This window comes from Clarias gariepinus, chromosome 12, assembly GCF_024256425.1.
Source record: "Clarias gariepinus isolate MV-2021 ecotype Netherlands chromosome 12, CGAR_prim_01v2, whole genome shotgun sequence".
In the NCBI taxonomy this organism is placed as follows: Eukaryota; Metazoa; Chordata; class Actinopteri; order Siluriformes; family Clariidae; genus Clarias; species Clarias gariepinus.
Window position 1 is genome coordinate 32,589,239 of NC_071111.1, and position 25,808 is coordinate 32,615,046.

At 40.2% G+C, this 25,808-nt stretch overlaps 1 protein-coding gene across 1 annotated transcript in view; it reads left to right on the forward strand.

Moving 5' to 3' along the window:
* The first annotated feature begins 4,528 nt into the window (after positions 1–4,528).
* mrpl42 (mitochondrial ribosomal protein L42) overlaps positions 4,529–25,808 on the forward strand; it is a 152,276-nt gene continuing 130,996 nt past the window's right edge. The window contains exons 1-5 of the mRNA XM_053508317.1: positions 4,529–4,693; positions 5,757–5,811; positions 5,948–6,032; positions 6,872–7,035; positions 7,481–7,557. Of these exons, the coding sequence (XP_053364292.1) occupies positions 4,606–4,693; positions 5,757–5,811; positions 5,948–6,032; positions 6,872–7,035; positions 7,481–7,526 (438 nt within the window). The 5' untranslated portion in view covers positions 4,529–4,605 and the 3' untranslated portion in view covers positions 7,527–7,557. The remainder of the gene's footprint in view (positions 4,694–5,756; positions 5,812–5,947; positions 6,033–6,871; positions 7,036–7,480; positions 7,558–25,808) is intronic.

Genomic DNA, 25,808 nt, shown 5'->3' on the forward strand with positions numbered 1-25,808 from the left:
AACACTACTTTTACCTGGTAAAAACTAGCTCTGTTCTCAGCAACCTGTTTCAGTACATGCTAATTTAAATGCTCATGACCTCTGCTGAGCCCGCCCCCGCCTCCGTTCTGTGGGGCGTGACACGTAGGGTATAGCGACGGAAGTGTAGTCCAGTGCGGGCAATGCTTTGGACTGCATTACCCACAAAGCATTGCCACAACGCAGTGCTTTGTGGGTAATGCAGTCCAAACTGGAAAACTATGGATTATAGAGCCCGAGCCTGTTTTCTTCAGTCGTTTTTGGTTTGATTTAAGTACGGAACCTACGCGGAAGTTTGTAATATCGCCTGACAACGCAGAAATTAAAAGAATGGACATGCATCGACCCGTTTGTCTTTCTCATCACTGCATGGGCATGAATTAACGGGCTGTTGCGCTGCCGCGAGCAACAACAACATAAAGCGGAGAAACTTACTGAGAGAGATACGGACGCGATGTGTTTACTGATGTGTTTACATGACTTCTTAATCTTCGACAGACATCGTTATAAACCATCTAACGTAACAAAGGTAAGCATAATATAGTTTTCCGACTACGTACACAGTTTGCAACTAGACAATCACCTTAATGCATTGTTTATTATAAACAGGCGATTAGGGATTATATAGAGACGGATGTACACAGAGAAGAAGCCATAACCATGTTCTATGAGAGTATAAGTTAACTTACACTACGCATTCATCGTGATTATTAGAAAAGGCGATCTGCAAAGACTCATAGTAAAATAAATCACACTCACCGAGCCTGGTGAAGATGAAGCAGGAACACGAAGTTAGTACAGATCCATTTTTAGGAGCAGCTTCCTAGTAAAACCTGCTTTATATTGACCCGCGTTTATAAAGCAGTCTGGTGAAAAATGATTATCGCAAACATGAACGCATTTAGGTAAATCGGCGGGGACGTTAGCTTTAAAAACTAAATTCAGCCACTGCGTCCTCAGTAGCTCAGATACCTAACCCTAGGTAGGTACCCTAGGTCACTAACCCTAGGTAGTGAATGACGACTGCTGTGTTCGCTATTACACCCAACAACTGTACACAACACTCGCTTAGGCGCCATTTTGCTCCAGCGGTGAAAAACAATGGCCGACAGCTTCTTCTCACTCGGGGCGGGTCTTTGCTAAAACACCAGTGTCAATCAACTTGTGTAGGAACGCCCTCTTGTGGTGTGGCGTCACAAGGCAAGGCTTTTGCGATTGGCCTGATTTCAGAAGGGGCATGTTACTGTAATAAACGAAAAGAAAACCACTGGGCGGCTCTTTATCATCGTAGAGTGGTTGTGTACACACTCTCCTAACACCCAGTTCAGTCCAAACAGCTTAAAATAGTGCATGTAGGCCTGTATGACCCCTTTAAGCAAACTCGTGATCAAACATTATGAAGAATGAATATTAATGAAGACATTAATAGTTAAATACTCTTATCTGTGGAGCTACTCTAGAGGCTGAACACTTCTTTTAAAAATAAAAAGTTATGAGGATAAAGAGGGATGTGCCATGATGGACAAAGGAATAAAAAGAAATAAAATCTTAATATAGTATAGTTTTTATAACGGTATTTCATTCTATTAAATATAAAAGGATGCAGACTGATATGAAAATTAAAAAGACCACAAAAATGCAAAGAACAAGTACTGGAGGATTTTTTGTAACTTAGTGAAAAGAGACACAGAGATTAGTAACATGTGAGGAATGATTGAAAGGATGAATGGGGTTAAGAGGGAATGTAGGTATCCAGTTTTTCAACAGCAGTGACAGATAAAGGAAATGGGAAAAACAATCGCAAAAACTTTTGTTAAAATTCACAGCTTAAATATTATTTACAAAAAATACATAAATGGAGGAAAGCTAAAATGTCAAAGTTAAAAAATTCTACAGCACGATGAAGACACTGACAATCTGCTAAATAATCTATTTACAAAGATAAAAGTAATCGGGCTGTTAAAAAACCAAGGTATCGTCACCAGACAAAAATCAGATTTGTTATACAATTATAAACCATCTGTAAGGGTTAACCCCTAGAGGGCGCCAAAACGCCCACTGATGTGGTTTGTTATTTTTCAGTTTGTTTTCAGTTAAACTTCGTTTCTCATAGGGCGCCTCGGTCAGGTGACGGAAGCATTTACCTGAACCGAGGCGAGTAATTAAGTTTATCCTTATAAATAGCCTGACTGAACCTCAGTCAGGCGTCTCGCTTTTGTTGTGTATGTTTTAAGTTGAGTGAATCTGTTTATGTTTGTGATTTCCTTTAAATAAAGACGAGTTTCTGGAAACAACATCTTGTCTCCTGCAGTTATGCCACGCTCACACAGACGACAGCAGAGAAATCATGACACCATCTTAGTGATTAATCTAATGACACTTTATTGGAGCTTTACAGTAAAGTGAGAGAGATTGGGAAACTGCCATAAAGTTGGAAAGAAACAATTATTGTTCTGATACTTGAACCAGGAAAAGACAAAATTATAGACTGATTGTCTTAACATGTAAAATAAGGGGGAAATGATCAATGAAACACAGATGCATCAAAAAACTCAGCCAACAACATTCAGGGTGGTGTCTTTGTTCCAGAACTGAATCTTAATTTGAGAGAAAAAAAAAAGCATCAGTCAAGGTCTATCAGTTTATTCGGTGACATGCGAGCAATACATTTAGCTTAGCTTACATAGAGGAGGCAAAACTATGATGGAAGTTGTTTGCTTAGACTGAAGTGTATCACTAACCAGCTTACATCACAGCCATGCTGACAGAAGAACTGACATATTTGAAATTCAACATACATTATGTAGAATTCAAGTGATATTTTTATGGGTAACATTTTTGTGAATACCTAAACACATTGGCATGGAGGGAAATGAAGTGGCAGAGTGATGTGACATTAAGCTTTAGTAGAACAAAAGTATGTTAAAATGTATGCCAAATGTATAATTAAACAAAGACTGAAGAAAATGTTGCAGAAACAGTGTAAGGATGAAAAAAAAATTTTTTTTATTATATCTAAAAGAATACTGAAACTGGGGAAACACAGTACATGTAAATACAACTAATGTAGACATGAAGACACGTTTGAATGTGTTACGCTGCACCGGGGTTACCAATTCTGTAAAACAGTAATACAGGACCAAGGGAAGTTAGCTTTTCTTTTCTTTCTTTCTTTTTTTAAGGGGCTACAGTTGGTTTTATGCCTTCATTGACAAAAAAATTAACCCCAAGGCCTAGTTTGACTTGAACACTGCATGTATATCATTTTTACATTCTAATACATATGAGCTGTTTGGATTTGTAGAATATTTATAAAGATTGTATATAGAATGTGTGTGTTATTATAAATAAAATGATTACTGGTATTTGTTACTCTGTTGGTTCACATTAAGTTTTAGAGCAATTATTCATTCATCCATTCATTCATTCATTCATTCATTCATTCATTCATTTGATGACCATCAGGACATTACCTACTCCAAGTTAACAGCTGAGATTCTGCAATTGTTTTGGGAGGGACAAGAATAGACAAGGTTAGGAATGAGTATATTATAGAGTCAGTGCAGGTAGGACGGTTTGGGGACAAAGTTAAAGAGGCCAGATTTGGATGGTTTGGACATGTGCAGTGTAGGGGGAAAAGGGAGAAGAATGTTAGGGATGAGACTGTCAGGCAGACGGAGAAGGCCCAAGAGGAGGTTTATGGATGTGGTAAAGGAGGACATGCAGGACATTGGAGTGACAAGGGAAGATGTGGAAGACAGAGTTAGATGGAGACAAATGGAACACTTTGGCGACCCCTGATGGGAGCATCCAAAAGAAGAAGAAGATCCTCTGTATATGAATGCCCTCCCATATGAATTTTCGCCTTAAGAACTAATATTTTGCAAGGAATTTGCCTCAGCATATAAAGATTTTTGACATGTGAACACTGGAACTGAATGCAGCCTTACTTGCACATACATCTAGAAGCTTGACTTAAAAACTAGTTTACGGCAGTGAAAGGTCAAGTTAAGTGGAAAGTGGAAAGATTTTTTACGATATTTATTTTTTTCCCCCTTTTTTTGCATTATGTGCGAGGTTCAGTGAAGACTTGGCATTATTGTTCCCAATGAAGTTAACAAAGACAGTTTCAGTCGATGAAGATATATTGGTATCTTCACCAATTTGTCCAGAGTTTGATGGCTTGATGATAACTAAGGAAATTATTCATACAGAACATGAGAAGCTTTTTAAAGCTTTTTAAATCTTTTTAAATCATCATTATTATTTTTAATAAAAGGAGTAGTGCAGAGAACAAACTCCTGACCCACATTCTTCACCAGGTGGTGGCGGTAATGCACCTATTCGTTTTCCACAAGGAAGAAGAAGAAGAGGCGCACCAATCACTAAACGTCTCTTCGAGCCCCGTTAGATATTTCGCTCCTATTTTAAGCAGAATGTCTGAAGAGCGCATGCGTGAACTCCTGCGCATGCGTGTTTAATCTTAACCCGGCGCTTTTTCATAACGCCGTCTAGACTCAGTACACCGGAAGTACTGTTTTTTAAGTTCCGTTCTCGTCGAAGCTCGGCGTATGCGTGCGAGGAAACATGGCTGCGTGGAGGCGGTTAACCTGTGTGTCTCTCACAGTCACACGGGCGTCCTGTAACGGGAGCACACACACACTGCAGGGCGGAGGTGAGAGTGCTGCTGTGTGTGTGTGTGTATAATGGTTGTTAAAGAGCTGTATTTACTGTGGGTTAGTTTGGACGACTAGTTAGTGAGAGAACCAGTCTACCAAACTACCCAGAGTTAAACCACTTCTTTAATAAACGGATTAAATAAATGCAGATTTAAACACGGCTTCAGAGAGAACACTGAGTTTTAAAGTCCCTTCATTACAGGCTCAAAAGGCTACAGTAGCTACAGTTATTTGTCCTTGTGATGTTTCTGCTTTCTCTCTGAAGGGAATTTTTTTTTTTTTAATCCTAATGCTACCAAATGCTGAATCAACCCCAGAGCTTTTATATTCTTAATTTGTCATGAAATAAGTAAGAAGCGCCACAACTGTCTGTCATGCTGCTAATCGAGCAGCTGTCTGATTACTTTTGAGCCTGGCTAGTTTCTAGACTGTTAATGCAATGTTTGTATTAAACATTAAAAAAAAAGTCGTCTGAAGGTCGACACTTTAGTCTCACACCCTGATCTCATTTCACTCACACCAATACTATCTCCCTGTCCCAATACATGTGGTCCCCACTGTGTATAACCTGTGGATTAATTTTCTGTTTATTTACTTTTTGTTGTGTGGCAGTAATTTCCAGCATAGGAATAAGTTCCGTTCCAAAAGCTCGAACAACACAAATGTCTGTACAGGGAATAAAAACGTTCTGTGATCTTATCCCAGTTCCTTAGGATCGTGCAAATAGTTGAACATGTTAAAAGAACGACTGATGTCTGCCACCTTTTTACTTTGTTCAATTCTCTCAATTATTTTCATTTTTGTCTCCATCTTGATTGCCGCTGCTTTCATGCTCACTTCCGGACATCCAGGAATGCACGCTGCACACACGAGACAATGTATGCCGGACATGTGACTTAACCTCCGTGATTGACCATGCTTGAACGCTTGTTTGTACCTTCGAAAGTTCATAACTCGAATGTTCATATGTAGAGGACCTAATGTTTTGTGTTTTAAAGTGTTACTGCAGTTATGAGCAGTCCATAGTAGTTGATTCTTTTTGTTTGTCTGTTTGTGCAGCCCGGGCGTTTCGTTCAGCATCAGGACAACATTTAACTGCTCCTGATAACAACGGGTAAGTACACAAAAGACCCTTTAGGCGAGATGCTAATGTACCCACTGTGGTCGACCTCGCACCCAGTCCTAATTCAGTGTGCACTAACGAGTAATTAATAGTTTTTTATGTTACTCTACTGTTCTTTCTGATCTAGGGTCGTGGACCTCGCTGTGGCACGTGATGGTAAAACCATAGTGTGTTTTCACCCTGCTCCAGACGTTGCCTATGAGCTGACAAAGGTGGGCATGACACAAAAAGGCTGTATAACGTGTGTGTTCTCATGTGTATATACACTAATACAGTAGTAAATATTTTGGCATTTGTACACCACCACAGTTCATTTGAAATGTAACTATTTAGGAATTACAGCCATTTTACAGAAACACAAACTTTGTTGGCTCATAACTAAAGGAACGAATGACTGACCAGCAGTTGCATGGGCAGGTGTGTGATTTTTCCCTCGGAAAATCTTTTTAAAGCAGATAAAAGGCACAATGAATGTAAATACGGATGCTTCACAACAAGCTGGTTACGCTCAAGGCCAGATTAGACAGAAAACTGACAACACTGACGAAACCAAGATGAACTTAAAATGATGGAAAAAGATAACTATGAAGAAGGAAAGAACCAGCTCAGAATCCAAAGCACATCATCTGTCAGACACAGCCGAGGCAGTGTTATGGCGTAAGGTTGTATGGCTGCCAGTGTAACTGTCTCACTGCTGTTTATTTTCATTCTGCTGTTATAAAGGCAGTTCTTAGAATTGTAATTGTTAGTTTGTTCTATCATTTATGGGCCCCAATGTGAGTGTGTGTGTGTATGAAAATGGCTGTAATTCCTGTATGGTTAATGTCACTTTTTTTTTTTTTTTTTTTCCAAACCTCTTGGATTAAGGCTGAAAGTGTTGTCTTAAGTGTTTCGTGTCTAATTCTGCGTGGTGGTGTACAGTAAATGTGGTTGTGTTATTAATGTAGACTTTAAAACATTTCAGATTTTATATTCTTGACCTTTTGTACATTTTGTGTGATGTTTTTGTCCAATAAATAAAAAAATATTGTTTCTTGGGTTTGCTCTACAGCCCATTCCAAGTACAGATGCTACACTTGATTCTACAGAAACACATGATCTAGTGTTGAAGTCTCAGCTCCATAAGGATGTTTTAAAGAACCAAAAGACCCCAGCAGTAGAGGAGCTTGCCAAGATGTTTTACACTACAAAGCACCGCTGGTACCCAGTCGGACAGTGAGTTGGACTTTATTCTTATTTATGTTCATAAGGTTCAATGCTTTTTTATGTCTTGGCACATTGAGGAAAAAGTTCTAGCACCAGAAATGGATTTTCCGAAGATTTTTTCCGAAGGTTTTTTTTGGGGGAAAGGGTGGGGATTGATTCTTTGATGTATCGCAATTCCTGTGGGTGGCAATTAACATATCACCACACTGACTCCAAATTTTTTTATTTTATTAATATTGTTATTATTATTTTTTATATCATATATATGTGTCAATAAAGAAATACTTTATCATATCACTGCATACTTTATCTTACTACAACTGTCAGTGTGTCTATATACGGATTTTTTTTTTTTTTTTTTGTAATTCAGTCTAAATCCATGTCTCTGGTAAATGACACTGTGCAGTTTTTTTTTTTTTTCATGTTTATAACTCTGGCCTCTGTTTCTTTTTAGATACCATACAAGGCGCAGGAACCGAGACCCACCCAAAGACCGATAGCTGTGCGCTCTCTCTCTCTCTCTCTCTCTCTCTCTCTCTCTCTGTGATTAATTCCTGTGTGTAATGTTTGCTTTTTGTTTAAACAAATAAAACATTAAAAACACATTACATAATATTTTCTTCAGTTAAATTGGTTTTTACTAAATATATATCATACTAAATTTATAGTTGCAACACCACAACAATTCAGCAGCAACAGTAATCAATATTTACGAGCAACTGCCTCACCATCTGGCGTAATGCTGGAAACATTGCAGGGTTTTAAAGGGGCTAGTTCTAAGATTCTTTTCTATACGCCAAGTATGCTGTTAATGTTACTTAACCAGTAATTGATCCTGGAGTAATCAATCCTGGAGAAATATTGTTACAATTTTAACCTAACAGCCAAAGAAATACAATCCTCTACCCCCCACTTCAGTGTCAGCCCAGAAGCTCCGCCCACAAACTTGCTGGGAATTGCAAAGCCATCAAATAGAAATAGAAATGGTGGAATCAGAAATGTCTTCTACATTTAAGAATTTAGGGGGCACTGATTGAGATTGTCCCCAGCATACTGGTGAATTTCAATGGAAAATTAAAAAGTCTGCACCTCAGTCTGCATACGGTTTGCAACAGTTACCAATTCCACTATCTAATAAACACAAAAGTCTCCACCCAGCCAAAACTCTGCTGCTTTCTGGTCAGCTGACTTCATACTGGGGTAAACTCGGGAAAAGAAAATGACTGAGAGCTCTCTCCACTTGGCTGGTTTAAGTGGCTAGACCCACTGTAAATCCTGAGGTTTACCACTGTGGTGAACTTGACTTCCAGGGAAAAAGAGACTCGACCGAGAGCTCTATGGTCAGCTAGCTAGTTACCCTGAGGGATTGCACATTTTAATGCCCCAGAAAGGCCAAACTTTACCCAGGCCTAAGTTCATCTTATATTTATGTAACTCCTTGCCCTTGACTTATCTATTGCACGATCTTTGACCCGGGTGACACCACAGACATGAGGCGAAATCTTACAGTAGTTTTACCAGTAATTATAAAAAAAGGGAATGAAATTAAGAAGTTGTGGGCCCCTTGTATCTTGCTTAATGTGGGAGCCCCCCCTAGTGTGACGGGAAGGGAATTGGACATGACTAGATTGGGGCGAAAATCGGGAAAAAAGAATCGGACACGACTAAATTTATAAAAAAAAAAAGGGTGTGCACATGCTAGTCCAGAGGAAATGCCCAGCTGGCAGAGGGGAACTTGGCTGACGGGTGTTCACAGTGATGGAGTGGCAAAATGTCCGTGTAGGCAGTGGCACCTGCCGGTCCTTTAACGCAGTTTTAACAGACATGGTTTGCTGGCCCAGCTCAGCCATCTATTGGTGAGGCCCTTAGGCAGAAATCTTCATGATATCCGACAACTCCCCCGTAAGCAAACTTAAGTAGGCCTACTGTATGTTTACCCTTGCTTTGCCATGTTGCTTGTTTAAATGTCATTGAAAATTTTTTAATAGTTGTAAAGCTCATTTATTTTGTTGGTACAACTGTCTAAAAACAGTTAAGTAAAAAGGTTAAGGCCAAAGTTTGTTCCCCTTCTTTAACCCAAGGTGCCACATACATTAGAACCACCTTTTAATACACCATACCCCTGCCACCCTTACTATCGTACTGGAGCCCAGAGCTGCCTAAAGGGATAAAAATTAAATCATGTTTTAGTATTCCAGTTCCAAGTTTTTTCCTCAGTCTGCAATAGTACTCAAGAAAACTCAACCTACCTTGTTTATTTAAAGAATGTACAGTATATAGTTCTTTTTGAGTTCTTGTCTTTTTTTGAAGAGGCACCATGTACTTTGGAAAAATGCAGTGTTTGCATAAAAGCACAGCTTATTGATGACACATTATAGGCGAGTGAGGAACTGATCTTTTGCATAACTCTGTAATCAGTGGGCTACATGAATGGATAGAAGTTTCAGTGCATCATATATCACAAAGGAGATGACAGCAGGAGAGTCAATAAAACTCTGACAGAGATAAAACTGGCTGTATTGTTAATTTTTGTACAGAAAGGCAAACGGTGGCAGTGTATGCAAGACACACTAAAAAAAGCAAACCACAAGTCTATCTACAGAGGGAGCCACGTCAAATAGCCACGGCTGTGTGAATGGCGTGCGAATGGCATGCGGCTGCCCTATGGATGGCGTGATCCCCCACCCCCCTCCTGCCAGAAAGGCGTGTCAAGATTTCATTTTCAAGCCCTATTTATTTATTTACCTGTTTCCACCACTAGATAAGGAGGTGTGGGGGGCTTCAGTACTCTGTAATTTACAGTTTGGCTTCAGAGATAAACTAATGCTCATATAAGAGTGTTATATCGCTTAACTTATTTGTATGAAAAGCGCATTAAGTAAGTTCTTAGTTAATTTAATGCAGACAATAATGCAGACAGACCGTGGCTAATGCTAACAAAGTTCAATGGTTAACATTAGCACAGGAAGTTTATTTACATTCCAGAATTCCCCAAAACAGTATTTTTTGTCAATGTGCTACTGTCTGTGCTGACTGATTAGGCAGGGGATACAAATTGACAACAGGGAACCCATCCTCATTTGGGTGATAACAGATAGAGATGATATAACATCATGTGTGTTATGCACCTGAAAGTACAATATAACAGAAATTCTTTAAATTAACATGAAGTTCAGTTTAGCATAGGGATGAGTCAGAGGGCAGATGGGGTCTGGATCACTGGGAGCACAGGAGCAGGATGTGTAGCTCCAACCATCATAAAGCAGAATCCAGCTGGAGCTGGTCCTTCTCTGGATGCCTCAGGATCCTCGCAGGGTTGGTTTTTGTCCACTGAAGCTGGTACAATCTCCAGATGCCTCGGGATAGGTAGAAAAGTACAGAACAGATGGAGAGAATTAGCGTAGTTGCCATTCAGAATAGATGTACGAAGTTATGGGATGAGTTACACGTGAGCCAGATTAAAGAGATGTGTCTTGAGTCTACTTTTAAACTGGGAAACTGTGTCTGAGCCCCGAACACTGTCTGGGAGGCTATTCCAAAGCTTTGGAGCTAAATATGAAAAAGCCTTACCCCCTTTTGTAGATTTTAAAATTCTGGGAATTACAACCCTTAACCCTAGGGTTAGGGTTAGGTTAGGGGAAATTAAAACAATATATGAGTGTGTGTGTGTGTATACACTTCTGGGCACGAGCCAACTATACATTTCTATTTAGATTAGTTTTGGTAATAGGTAGGACCGGCAATAAATCTGTGAGAAATTTTATTCTTTTTCAAAAAGATGATAATAATAATATGATAATAAAATAAAAGTCAAAAACACTGAGGGATTAAACTCACCTCACTCAAAAAAGGACTGATAAAAGAAAATTGTGGACCAGCAACTTGAGATTAATTAAATAATAAAATAAGCTAAAATAAAGATAAAAATGAAGATAAAACTAAGGGTACATCTGTGTGTATAAATTGTAAGTATACAAAAAGACCCTATATCTTGTTTAAAAGACCAACAATAAGAAAATATAAGAAAGTTAAAACCTAAAGATCTACACCCCACTGAATTTCCGTTACAGTAGTGTGCTGGTTTTCAACCTAGGATCTCAGGATCTAGTAGGATATATAAGCAAGATAAGTGAAGGCCGTTTCTGAAGATTATGGTTGAATTCTAAAAAGGGAGGAATAAAAGGGGTTAACATTAGGGTTCAGTAAAGTGAGGGTTATGGTTAGGGCTAGGGCTAGGGATTGGGGTAGAGGTTAGGGTTGGAGGTTGATATCTGAAAATAAATATTATAATTTATAATGAAATATAAGTGCTGGGGTTAGGGTTGAGGTTAAGGTTAGGGGTTGGGGTAGGTGTTAGGGTTAGAGGTATGGGTTAGGGGTATGGGTGAGGGTTAGGGCTAGGGTTGAAGGTAAGTGTGATTATTATAAGGGTTAGAGGTTAGGGTTAGGGGTATGGGTGAGGGTTAGGGCTAGGGTTGAAGGTAAGTGTGATTATTATAAGCGCTAGGGTTAGGGTTAGGGGTTGGGGTGGGGGTCAGGAAATAAGATAAAAGTGCTAATATAAGTGCTATTTATAAAGAAATTCATGCAATAAGAATAGAAATGACATTTTTCACATGTGAGTCAACACCACCACAAGTCACCACAAGAGCAAACTATAAATCTGCTTTAAAAGGGGAAAAAAAAGGGGGGGGGGGGAAGGGAAGAGGAAGGGAAAGGGAAACAAACGGGTAAGGTGAATAATCTTTATTTTAAGTTTTTGTTATTATTTATAACTTAAAATTTATATATATTATGTATGTAAGTGCTCAAAAGTGTATACATCATGCTATTTTCAAAAGTGCACAAAATGTTATTTGTGATTGTTTTAATTTTACCATTAAATCAAACAAAGACATAAAATGTAAAGCATGCTCAAAATCACAGCAAACAATGTGAACATTAGACAAATTTTTTTTTTTTTTTTTTTTAAAAATAAGAAGATGGTCTCTTTATTGGCAATGAAATATGAGCAAGGATTCTCAATCACATAATCAATGTTAAATCAAAAAGGAAAAAAAACAATAATAAATAATAATAATAATATTTATTTTCTCTGTTTTGGAAAAGAAAGTAGTAAAATGAAACGAACAGTACCCCATTAACTGAGTGTGTACACTCTGTACCCCATCATATCCCCACTACCATCTCATCATATTAATCAATCAATCAACCCATGTTCGAATTTGATGTTAAAACCCCGAGGATATTCTGTCCCTAATTCTTTTATCCAATGGGCCTCCCTTTTTCTCCTCTGGTTAAAACTCCACAATAAATTGGCTTCTAGTCCTGAGATCCTGAGGTTCTGCACTCCCACCAGTCTAAAATGTATTGTAAGAGGTGTATTGAGCGTGCCTTTCTGAATTGTATAAATGTGTTGTTTGAGCCGTTGTAATAAAGTGTATCTGGTTTCACCGATGTATTTTGTTTGACAGTGTTCGCAAGTTATAATGTATACCACGTTTTGAGTTTTTAGATTTAGTGTGTGTACAATGGGGTAGTATGTTTTACTCGTGCATAGGTATTTAAGTGGTTTAAAGTGTTTTCCTAACACGGAGAGTGGTTTTCGCTGTCCAGATGTTAGATCAGCTTTAACCAGAAAATCTCCAATGTTCCTATTTCTACGATAGGCCGAGATGACTTTTATTGATTGAAGTGGTAAGTGTACCTGTTGTGTTTTGTGAAATTGTTCCTTGATCTTCCTATTTAAAGTTGTAGAAGCTCGTGAAAATGTTGTAACCATGGGGATGACATCCTTGGGGTCTGGCTGCAATGGTTTTGAATGGTTTGTAAGTTCCCAGATGGTGTCTGTTTTGATAGACCTGAGGAATCTCCTAGTATAACCTCGCGTTCTGAGAGCTTTAAATAATACCTGTGTTGCTTCATGAAAGTGTTGAGAAAATGAACAAATCCTGAAAAAGCGAATAATTTGTGATTTTATGATCCCTTTAAAGGTATGTTTAGGGTGAAAACTGGTTTTATGTAGTAGTGCATGTGAATCAGTGGGTTTAAAGAAGACCTTAGTGTGTAATGTTTTATGATTATTTGTTAATGAGGTTGTGAAGACTGTGGTGTCCAAGAAATCGATCTGCGATGGATCTATGGTCGCTTTAACTTTAATGTGCTCATGATGTGTGTTGGCCAAATCAATGAAATTATCAAAATGTTGTTTGCCATGCAGCCAGACTCCAAAGATGTCATCCAAATAGCGATAATAAACCGCGGGTAGATGGGGGCATTTTGGGAATAAAGTCTCTTCCCATTCTGCCATATAGATATTTGCGTAAGCTGGTGCAAATTTCTTTCCCATTGCCGTACCCTGCACCTGTAAATAAGTGGAAGAGTCAAATGTAAAATCATTTTTGGTTAAGTTTATTTCTAAAAGTTGTAAGAGTTCTGTATCCGACCGGTTTGGGTCTGGAAATTTGTCCAGACATCTTGTAACTGCTGCCAAACCTGTTGTTGTGTGAATGTTTGTGTATAAGCTGACTATGTCTATTGTAAAGAGAAAGGCAGAGTGAGGTAGGATTTCATTTTTTATTTTATTGATGAAGTCATATGTATCCTTCAAGTAACTGTCATGGAGTGTAGAGATAGGATTGAGAAAATGATCAATATACTGTGCTATGTTGTAGGTCTCACTCCCACAATCCGACACAATGGGACGTCCCTGTGGGACCTCGGAGGGGACCGTCCATGCCTTTGGATCTTTATGTATTTTAGGTAAGAGATAAAATTTTCGTGGCCTAGGTGGATTTGGGCCCTGTAAGAAAATTAAACTGTTTAGTATTGATGTATCCCTTCCGTTTGAGGTTCTGCAAGATGGGTATAACCAATGTTTGAGTGTGGTATTGTAATGAATGTGTGAGTGGTACGTAGTGATTACTGTTTTGTAATTGTCTATGAGCTTCTAGAAGATATTGTTGTTTGTCCATAATGACTATGGCAGAGCCCTTGTCTGCCGGTTTTATTACTATATCCGAGTTGTTTTTCAATTCTATCAGGGCTCTGCGTTCAGCAGGAGTTAAATTATCTAATTGAGTATTGTGTGAGTGTGTGAGTCCATTAATGAGTTTATTGTTGTGTTGTATTAATCTTTTAATGGGTGAACTGATATGTTCTATCTGTGATTCCCATTTAGATTTATCCGTGAATTTTACCTGTGCTATCCCGTTAGTGTATTGAAAATAGTCACGAATTTTTTATTGTCTGTTATAGGCATGGACATCTCCCCTCAGCTCCCCCAAGTTGGTGACCCGCGGTGTCGGAATGAAGGTGAGACCTTTGTTAAGTAGCCGCTCTTGTGCCTCTGTAAGATAAAAAGTTTTAGAAAGATTAACAATATTGGTGTGCCGTCTAGTGTCTTCCGCATTGCACTTCACCAAATTCAAAAGTTTAACTGGTCTAGCCAATAAAGGAAGAGTGCCAGCGCTGTGTCCCTAGTCCAGTGTACTGGGTCCCTAGGGTCTACCCTGAACCGAAGTGGGTGCAATTCCTGTAAATGATTCACATGTGTTGATAAAAACGCGTTCAACTTTTTAAGATTTTCCTGTTGATGTTGCGGTAAAAGATCTGAAAAATTGACTAGTGGGGTGTAGATAGTGGCATTGGGGAAGGTGAAGGCAGCAACTCTCCACAGTTCTTGCAATTGTTTTTTAGTGGTACATTCAAACTTTTGGTCCCTGTTGTTAATACCAAGCGACAAAATCACTTTCTGTGTGTTGGGATTTGGGTCTAGTTTTTGTAAGACTTTTGCAATGTGCATAAAATTGGCTCCCGGGAAGCTGTCTATTTGTACAGACTCATCCGAATAATATGGGATTCTAGATAGATTTGAATCACCAATAAATAGAATGGGTTTTGTTACTTCTAGTGACCAGTCTGAGATCTTTCTATTAGTGTTAATGTGTCTGTTAGGAACCCGCAAAGTAGACGTTTGTTTGTTTTTAACTGAGGACTCAAAATCCTCACTAGGTCGTCTACTGAGGGGAGTCAATGCAAAGAGAGGCGGAGACGGAAGGGAAAGGGAAGATTCAGACCGGGCTTTTCTCAAGGATGTGGTATTCCTTTTTGTGGGCCCATTCATCACTTCTACCCTCTCCTGTCTCGTCGCCTCCTGAATTGACTCGCCCTGTAAAGAAAAGATGTCGGGTTCCATAAGCACACTAACATTACTGCGTGTTACCGGTTTAATTATAATTGGATTAATTGTAGAGTCTAGCTGTTGTCTTAAAGTATTTGGAGCGGATTCATGTATTTCGGCAGTAACTACCTTGGTTCTGTTGACGATTTTTCCTGGGATCTGAGGTGTTACCATAGACTTCGACAGTTGCACCTGTGGAGAGCATACTACCTCATTAGTGGGTTCTCGAACCAGGCTTTTATCTACAACTAAAACATTGCTTATTTGGAGGGGTGAACATGCAGTTTCCAAATTATGGGCTGCCAACAGGGCTTGTTCCATTTGTCCCTTTGCTTTTATTATAGTTGCCTCCCTTAATTTATGTTTAAATCTAGCTTTAGCCCATTTAACCCATGCTCATGCCCATGCTCATGCCCAAGAGCATGCCCATGCTCTTCATCGACTACAGTTCTGCATTTAATACCATAATTCCCTCCACACTTACCACCAAGCTGGAGCACCTGGGACTCAGCTCATCAATGTGTCAGTGGATCTCCAATTTTCTGACTGGCAGACCACAGGCAGTAAGGATGGGCGGACATGTCTCAGCCTCCCTCACTCTCAGCACTGGAGCCCCCCAGGGTTGTGTTCTGAGCCCCCTGCTGTACTCTCTGTACACCCACGACTGCGTGGCTACTACCAGCTCCACCACCATCATCAAGTTTGCTGACGACACTGTTGTGGTGGGCCTGATCACGAACAACGATGAGACGGCCTACCTGGAGGAGGTTGGAAATCTGGAGAACTGGTGCCAGAGGAACAATCTCCTCCTGAACGTCAGTAAGACAAAGGAGCTGATAGTGGACTTCAGTACAAAGCAGGTGAGGAACTACCAGACCCCCGTCATCAACAGGAGCCCAGTGGAGAGAGTGGACAGCTTCAGATACCTCGGTGTTCACATCACGCAGGACCTGGCATGGTCCTGTCATATCAACACCGTGGTAAAAAAGGCCCGGCAGCGTCTCTACCACCTCAGACGCTTGAGAGACTTTAGACTGCCCTCCAAGGTGCTCAGGAATTTCTACTCCTGCACCATAGAGAGCATCCTGACGGGAAATATCACAACCTGGTTCGGGAACAGCACCATGCAGGACAGGCGAGCTCTACAGAGGGTGGTGCGATCAGCTGAGCGCATCATCCGCATCGAGCTCCCTGACCTGCACTCGATCTACAGCAAGCGGTGCTGGACCAAGGCCAGGAAGATCGTGAAGGACCTCAGCCACCCCAATAACGGACTGTTTACTCTGTTGCGGTCTGGAAAGCGATTCCGCTCCTTGAAGGCCAACACAGAGAGACTGAGGAGGAGCTTCTTCCCGCAGGCGATAAGGTCTCTCAACCACAACCACGAACTAACACAATCTCTTCATAATTGATCAAATCTATCAATCCCTTTACATCCATGAACACTATGGACAATTACACGCTCACCTTCCTTCATATCTACACTACATGTTGTACATTCACATCCTGGACCATTGCACAAAGACACTTTAATAACTTTGCACACCTACCTTCACAACTACACTACATGTTTACGTTTACATCCTGGACCAGTGCACAAAGTCACTTTAATAACCTCTGCACAAAGACACTTTGTTCTTTGCATATTTGCACACCCAGTACAGTATATTTTAATTTGTACAGTATATTTCTATTTTTATGCACATCATATTTCTATGTACAGTATATTTCTATTTTTATGCACATCATGTTTTTTTATTTTTAGTTCTATATTTTCCTAGTTTAATTAAATTTTTCTATTTAATTTCTATCGTATTCTTTTTATTTATATTTATCTCTTATTTGTAAACTTAAATTCTCTTTTAGGGTCAATGGCAGTCGAATAATGCATTTCACTACATTTCGTACTGTGTATGTTTGTGTATGTGACAAATAAAATTTGAATTTGAAAAGAAGTCCAGAGTTTTGTGATCTTAAGGAGCGTGGTGGATTATAGCGTATCAGAAGACTGGTTAGGTATGTGGGAGCTAAACCATTTAAAGCCTTGTATGTAAGTAATACTATTTTGTAATTAATTCTCAACTGAACAGGTAGCCAGTGCAGGGATAATAATATTGGGGTTATATGAACATATTTTCTGCATCTAGTGAGAACCCTGGCGGCTGCATTTTGGACTAACTGAGGACTGACTAGCTTGTTTATTGAGGATGCAGGACAACCACCTAGTAATGCATTACAATAGTCCAGTCTGGAGGTCATGAATGCACGAACTAGCTTTTCTGCATTAGATACGGATAAGATGCTTCTAAGTTTAGCAATATTTCTAAGATGGAAAAAGGCTGTTTTTGTGATATTCGAAATATGATTTTCAAAGGACAAGTTACTGTCTAATATCAAGCTCAGGGGCCTCATGTATCAACGCTGCGTACGCACAAAAACTTTGCTTACGCCAGTTTTCACGCTCACGGTCGGATTTATTAACAGTGAAATTAACGTGAGAATGTGCGTTATTCCACTCCAACTTCATGTCTGGCGTACGTGTATTTCTTGTGTGTGTTTGTTTTATTTCCATTGGCGACTCCAAAAGGCAATTATGTTAAATTGCACACTACAATGTATCGCACCAACACGTGAAATACATTGCTATTAATTTATAATTGATAAAATAGGTTAATTAACACAATATTTTTCTACCAATTATTTGATTTAGAACATATAAAAGCATTTGCAAATGTATACAACCCTTAGTCTATGGCAATGGCAGTGTTGGCCTTAATAGAGGACGTTGTCTTTCCAAAGGGAACTGGCAGACCGCTCGGGGGATAAGCCAGTCGTCTTTGAGCCGTGCAATGCCAGCTATATGGGACGGGATCATCCGCATGTCGGGCACTGGGACGCAGACTTCCTGTGACGTAGCTTCCTGTTTTTCGTATTGTTCCCGCGAAAGTTCCTCGTTTGTTTGTATCAGGGTTTAGATTACATTACCTTTTCTTGTTTATTCTAAATAACAACATTAACTAATTTTCAGGCTTTAATACTACTGGATTTTTGCCTTTTTTTGTTTGTTTGCTTTTTGCGCTTTTTCGGAGAACGCGCGTATCATCTGAGAACAACAAGCAGAATCCATCACCAAATAACTAATCAGGTACGTTATCATGTCTAATATTCAGCTTGTTCAGTGTGTAGAGTGCAGGATGTTTAGACATTCTTCCTCCGTCGTTAGTGGTAATTTTATTTGTGATAGGTGTGTGTTAGTGAGCACTCTGACGGAGAAGATATCAGCGTTAGAGGAGCGCATCCAGACTTTAGAGAGGGTTAGAGAGTGTGAGAGCAGCGTTATTCCCGTAGCGGACAGTCTGGGTCCCGCAGGCGGAGATAACCAGCCCCTGAGCATTAGAGCCCTCACAGCGGGGCGAGTGGGTGACGACTCGGCGGCATACTCGTTCAGCCATAGCTAACGCTAATGCTAGCCCACCGGAGCACACCTCTTCTGCGCTTCATGTGTCCAACAGGTTTGCTCTTCTCAGTGATGCACCCGCTGAGAAACCTGAAAGAGCTCTGGTTATAGGAGACTCTATAATGAGGCACGTGAAATTAGCTAGACCTGATGAGAAAAAACAGCTTACTAAAATTGAGCAATGTGTACAGGACATAAGAAATTGGATGCTAATTAACTTCCTTCTGCTAAATCCGGATAAGACAGAAGTTCTAGTCATAGGACCGCATACAGCTAGGAGTAAAATTTTAGATCACACCGTAACTTTAGATGGCCTTTCTGTTCCATCAAATGCAACAGTGAAAGACCTTGGTGTGATCATTGATTCCAGCCTTTCATTTGAAGCACATGTAGATAATATTTCCAGGATAGCATTCTTTCACCTCAGAAATATTGCCAGGATAAGAAATTTATTGTCGCTAAACGACGCAGAAAAACTAGTTCATGCTTTTATCCCCTCTAGGTTGGACTATTGTAATGCCTTACTGTCTGGTTGTTCAGCTAGATGCATAAATAAGCTTCAGCTAGTCCAGAATGCAGCAGCGAGAGTCCTCACTAGAACCAGAAGATATGAGCACATTACCCCTATCTTATCTTCACTCCATTGGCTCCCTGTGAAATTTCGCATTGATTTTAAAATACTACTCTTGACATATAAAGCATTAAATGGTCTCGCGCCGCAGTACCTGAGCGAACTGCTAGTGTCTTATGATCCGCCACGCCTACTTCGATCAAAGGATGCAGGCTGCTTGTCAGTACCGCGTATTATGAAAAATACAGCTGGGGGCAGAGCTTTTTCTTACAAAGCCCCAAAATTATGGAATAAGTTTCCAAATAGTGTTCGGGACTCAGACACAGTCTCAGTGTTTACGTCCAGGCTAAAAACCTATTTATTTAGCCAAGCATTTTTATAAATAGATTTGCCATAGGTAAAGGAGCAGATCTGGGGGACTCATGGACGTAGAGTATTATGGTGAACTGGTATGTTTGGATGCTGTCTTCCTTACTCTCATTGATCACTCAGGTTTGCTGACGGTGAGGTGATTGTTTGCTTTACATGTCAGGAAGCCCTCATGTCTGTGTTTCCTTCTGGCTCTCCCTTTTAGTTATGCTGTCATAGTTAGTCCTGCCGGAGTCTCTGCTTGCACTCTACAGTTAATATACATTCACATTATACATTGTGTGACTGTGACCATACCTAACTGCCATCTCTCCTCTTCTTCTCTCCCCCCCCTTTTTCTCTTTCTTCTCTCCTCCTGTCTCCCCCTTTCACTCTTTCTCTCTCTCTGTCGAGCTACACATGTCGTTCCTGAGCTGCCAGTGATCCAGACTCCCTCTGCCCTCCGGACCTGTCTGACCCATCCTGGTGCCCCGCTTCTGGCTGAAGATCTCGTCACATGGATGCCCCGTGTGTCTCTCTGGGATGCGTCTGGTGTCTGGGGATGGTTCTCTCTACCTAGAAGACGGTTCTGGCCTTGACTGGTGTTGGCAACTGTTTCTCTGTTTTCTTCTTACAAGTCTACCTGGGTCTTCAATAACTACCTGGACTCCATATTAACATCAATTAACATCAGCTATTATAGCTGAACTGCCTCCCACCCTACACACTGTATAAATGCAGATCATTTACTGCTTTCTGTTGCACCCAAATGAGGATGGGTTCCCTGTTGAGTCTGGTTTCTCTCAAGGTTTCTTCCTATTACCATCTCAGGGAGTTTTTCCTTGCCACTGTCGCCCTCGGCTTGCTCACCAGGGACAAACTGACCATTTTTGATTCATACAAATTCACATTTCATACAAACTTAAATAATTCTTTTGACTGTGTAAAGCTGCTTTGCGGCAATGAAAATTGCTAAAAGCGCTATACAAATAAAATTGAATTGAATTGAATTTAGGGGCACCAGCGGCAGTGGTTAGGTGTATCCCGGGAGCCAGAGCACCGGACATAGCAGGTAATCTTAGGGCTCTAGGACAGCATAGGTTCTCCAAGATAGTAGTACATGCTGGAGCTAACGATATACGCCTTCGTCAGTCAGAGGTTAGTAAGAATAACTTTATAGAGGTGTTTAAATTAGCGAAGGCGATGTCCGATGGAGTAGTATGCTCTGGTCCCATCCCAATGAGACGTGGTGACATAACTTACAGCAGGTTATGGTCGCTGAACCGCTGGATGTCCAGGTGGTGCTCCGAAAACAACGTGGGCTTCATAGATAATTGGAAGACCTTTGAGGGCAAAGCTGGCCTGTTAGGGCGGGACGGTGTCCATCCCACTCGGGAAGGTGCTGCTCTCATTTCTTGCAGTATAGCTCATAGTCTCAGAAAAGGCCTAGTTAATCGGTGACAATCCAGAGCCCAGGCCAGGGAGCAGACAGACAGGCTAAACCAACCGTCTGCTAGCTGCATAGAGTCGTCACTCAAGGTTCACTGTAATGAGACTGTGTCTGTTCCCCGAGCTAAAAACAAATTTAGAAAGACACAGACAGTCTGTTTTAATAATTTAATTAACATAGATATTACAAACTCAGATCATACTGAATGCGCAGCCGGCACCTCTGATCTGAAGCTGGGACTGTTAAATATTAGATCTCTCGCATCTAAAGCAGTTATTATTAACGAAACTATCACAGACCAGGAGTTTGATATATTATGTTTAACTGAAACCTGGATTAAACAGGACGAGTATGTAGCTCTAAATGAAGCTAGTCCTCCTGGATACAGCTACATACACCAGCCTCGGTTAACTGGTAGAGGAGGAGGCGTCGCAGTTATTTACAACGTTAATCTGGCTATCGTACAAAAACACAGATTTAAATTTAATGCATTTGAAATTCTCTTTAGTAACATAAAGTCAGCTCAGACGATTCCGCTAATCATCATTTACAGACCTCCAGGGCCGTACTCTAAATTTCTCTGTGAATTTGCAGATTTCCTTTCAAACCTTGTCGTTTCTGTAGACAAAGCGTTAATTGCTGGAGATTTTAATATTCATTTTGAGAATCCAGAAGACTCTCTGAGAGCAGCATTTATGTCCATACTGGACTCAGTAGGAGTAAATCAGTGTGTAGTAGGACCCACTCATAAAGCAGGTCACACTTTGGACTTAATATTATCCTTCGGATTGAGTATAAGAAACAGAATTACAATTCCACAGTCTGAAGTTATATCAGATCACTGTCTTGTCTCGATTAAAGTATCTCATAGTAATAATGTACGCACAGCATCGCGCTATCGCCTTAAACGTACATTCACATCAAAAACCACACAGAGCTTTATCGATAATTTTCCAGAGTTATCAACTTTGATTGGATCGCCATCTGATTTCACAGAACTCGATCGAGCGACCGAATATCTAGAGTCAACACTTCGTCATAGCTTAGATAATGTAGCTCCAGTTAAAAGAAAAATGATTAGAGATAAGAAACTTGCTCCTTGGTATAACGATCACACACGCACTCTAAAACAAACCGCTCGGAAATTAGAACGCAAATGGCGTCAAACTAAATTGTTAGTTTTCCAAATAGCATGGAAGGAGAGCATCCTGAACTATAGAAGAGCTCTCAGTGCTGCTAGGTCAATGTATCTCTCCACTCTTATAGAAAATAACAAAAATAATCCTAGATTTTTATTTAATACCATAGCTAAATTAACTAAAAACAAGACCACTGCAGAAATCTCCACAACAACAACATACAGTAGTGAGGATTTCATGAACTTTTTCAATAACAAAATCATAAATATTAGGCAAAAAATTCAGGCTTTAAAACCAGACAATTTAAGTGATACAGATGATAAATTAATCACATCACATCAGAACCTAGAATACTTTACTCCCCTTGAAGCGAGTGAACTAATTTCACTCATCTCCTCTTCAAAATCGTCAACCTGTGAATTAGATCCGATACCGACACATTTTCTCAAGCAGATAGTTCCAGCAATAACAGAACCCCTGTTAAAAGTAATTAACTGTTCACTCAGCAGTGGGTATGTTCCTTAATCCCTTAAATTAGCAGTTATTAAACCACTAATTAAAAAACCTGACCTTGACCCCTGTCAGCTTTCCAATTACCGGCCGATAACAAACCTCCCGTTATATCTCCCGTTTAATTCTGGAAAAGGTAGTATCACAACAGCTATGTTCATATCTACATAGGAATAGCATACATGAATTGTATCAGTCAGGATTTAGGTCTCATCACAGCACAGAGACAGCACTCGTTAAAGTAGTAAATGACCTCCTAGTGGCCTCTGATCAGGGTTGTGTCACTATACTTGTGTTACTCGACCTCAGTGCAGCTTTTGACACTATTGATCATAATATTCTCCTTTACAGATTAGAAAATGTAGTAGGAATTAAGGGAACGGCCCTCTTATGGCTCAGATCCTATTTGACTGATCGTTATCAGTTTGTAGATTTAGATGGTGACCATTCCTCATGTTCTCAAGTTGAGTTTGGTGTTCCACAGGGTTCTGTTTTAGGCCCACTGCTTTTTTCCCTTTACATGCTTCCTCTAGGCAACATAATTCGTAAACATGGTATTAGTTTTCATTGTTATGCTGATGACACACAAGTATACGTTTCAGCAAAACCAGATGAGAAAAACCAGCTTACTAAAGTTGAGCAATGTGTGCAGGACATAAGAGATTGGATGTTAATTAATTTCCTTCTGCTTAATCCTGATAAGACAGAAGTTCTAGTCATAGGACCACAAGCAGCTAGAAGTAAGCTTTCTGATCACACTGTGACTTTAAATGGCCTTTCTGTTCCATCAAGTGCAACAGTAAAAGACCTCGGTGTGATTATAGATTCAAGCCTTTCATTTGAAGCACATGTAGATAATATTACCAGGATAGCATTCTTTCACCTCAGAAATATTGCCAAGATAAGAAATATATTGTCACTAAACGATGCAGAAAAACTAGTTCATGCTTTTATCACGTCTAGGTTGGATTATTGTAACGCCTTACTGTCTGGTTGTTCAACTAGGTGCTTAAACAAGCTTCAATTAGTCCAGAATGCAGCAGCGAGAGTCCTCACTCGAACCAGAAGATATGAGCACATCACCCCTATCTTATCTACATTGCATTGGCTTCCTGTGAAATTTCGCATCGATTTTAAAATACTACTCTTGACGTATAAAGCATTAAATGGTCTCGCGCCGCAGTATCTGAGTGAACTGCTAGTGTCTTACAATCCGCCACGCCTACTTCGATCAAAGGATGCAGGCTGCTTGTCAGTACCGCGTATTATTAAAACTACAGCAGGGGGCAGAGCTTTTTCTTACAAAGCCCCAAAGTTATGGAATAGTCTTCCAAATAGTGTTCGGGACTCAGACACAGTCTCAGTGTTTAAGTCCAGGCTAAAAACCTATTTATTTAGCCAAGCATTTTTATAAATAAATTAGCCTTAGGTAAAGGAGCAGATCTGGGGGACTCATGGACGTAGAGTATTAGGTGAACTGGTATGTTTGGATGCTGTCTTCCCCACTCTCATTGATCACTCAGGTTTGTTGACGGTGAGGTGATTGGTTGCCTTACATCTCTGGAAGCCCTCATGTTTGTGTTTCCTTCTGGCTCTCCCTTTTAGTTATGCTGTCATAGTTAGTCCTGCCGAAGTCTCTGCTTGCACACTGCACTAAATATACATTCACTTTTTACATTGTTCGACTGTGACCATACCTAACTGTTATTTCTCCATCTCTTTGCTCTCTCCTTTTCTGCTCTCTCCTCTCTCTCTCTCCCTCTCTCCTTTTTCCTCTACCTATCTCTCTTTCGAGCTACCTGTCCTCGACTGATGCAGACAGCTGTTCTCTGAGGACCTGTGACTTCAGTCGCTCAATAGTTCAGGACTGAAATTTTTCACAGTCTACCTGAGCCTCCAGGAACAAACTGGACTTTAATCTTACACATCTCCTCTTATATTGAACTTTCAGTCTCGCATATTATTATGCACATCAATCCCTGCTATCTGTTTTCACCCAGATGAGGATGGGTTCCCTGTAGAGTCTGGTTCCTCTCAAGGTTTCTTCCTATTACCATCTCAGGGAGTTTTTCCTTGCCACTGTCGCCGTCGTCCTAGGCTTGCTCATCAGGGACAATCAGGGACAATCATATCATTTTGATTCATACACATTCACATTTCATACAAACTTAGTTCTTTTGATTGTGTAAAGCTGCTTTGTGATGATGTAAATTGTTAAAAGCGCTATACAAATAAAATTTAATTGAATTGAATTGAATGTCTAGCAGGTAGCCCATATAGGGTTTCCATACCATGCAGTTGACCAGCCAAACATTAAAGCGCAATTTGCAGCGATCGCCGGTTTTCCTAATGTAATCGGAGCAATCGACTACATAAAGGCGCCATCTGAAGATGAATTTGCATACGTGAATCAGAAACATTTCCAATTAATAAATGTGCAAATAATATGTGATGCTCAAATGCGCCTAACAAATTGTGGCAAGGTGGCCTGGGTCAACCCATGATTCATTTATCCTTACAAACAGCATGGTTGGGATGAGGCTCTCCCAAGGGTGCGCGATGGGTGGCTTCTTGGTGAGTGATGTATTTAAAGATATTATTCCAGCAAATTTTTTATTTTATTTTGTTATTAATTCCGGAGGACAAACTTGCAAATAACAGTTTATATCTGGTCTACCTCCAATAGGAGCACCTCCAATTCACATTCTGTGAAGTTTCTCTTCTTGCTTGTTTTTGCCATTGCTTTATCATTTGGTTTTGCCAAAGTGGAGTCATTACCATATTTATACGGAGGAGGAGGCAGGGAGGGGTTTTGCGCTCGTGCACATGCGCTCAATTTCACGTTAATTCAGATGTACAAAGAGAATATGCGTGGGATTCCGCGTACGCCGTGCTTTATACATCAGATTTTTTTACTGCATACGCACATTCACAGCTTTGTCTGTTGTGCTTTGTTCGTTGTGTGTGGCATGTAGGTGTAGAGGCGCGGATGCTTGTGGCGGCGTGCACGTGTGCTCTTTTTCTTTCTCTCTCTTGCTCTCCCTTTTTTGCAGGTGACCCCGCCCTGATTGAACGTGCTGTGACGTGCGCCAGGATTGGCCGTCTTTGGACCTGCGCGTCTTTTT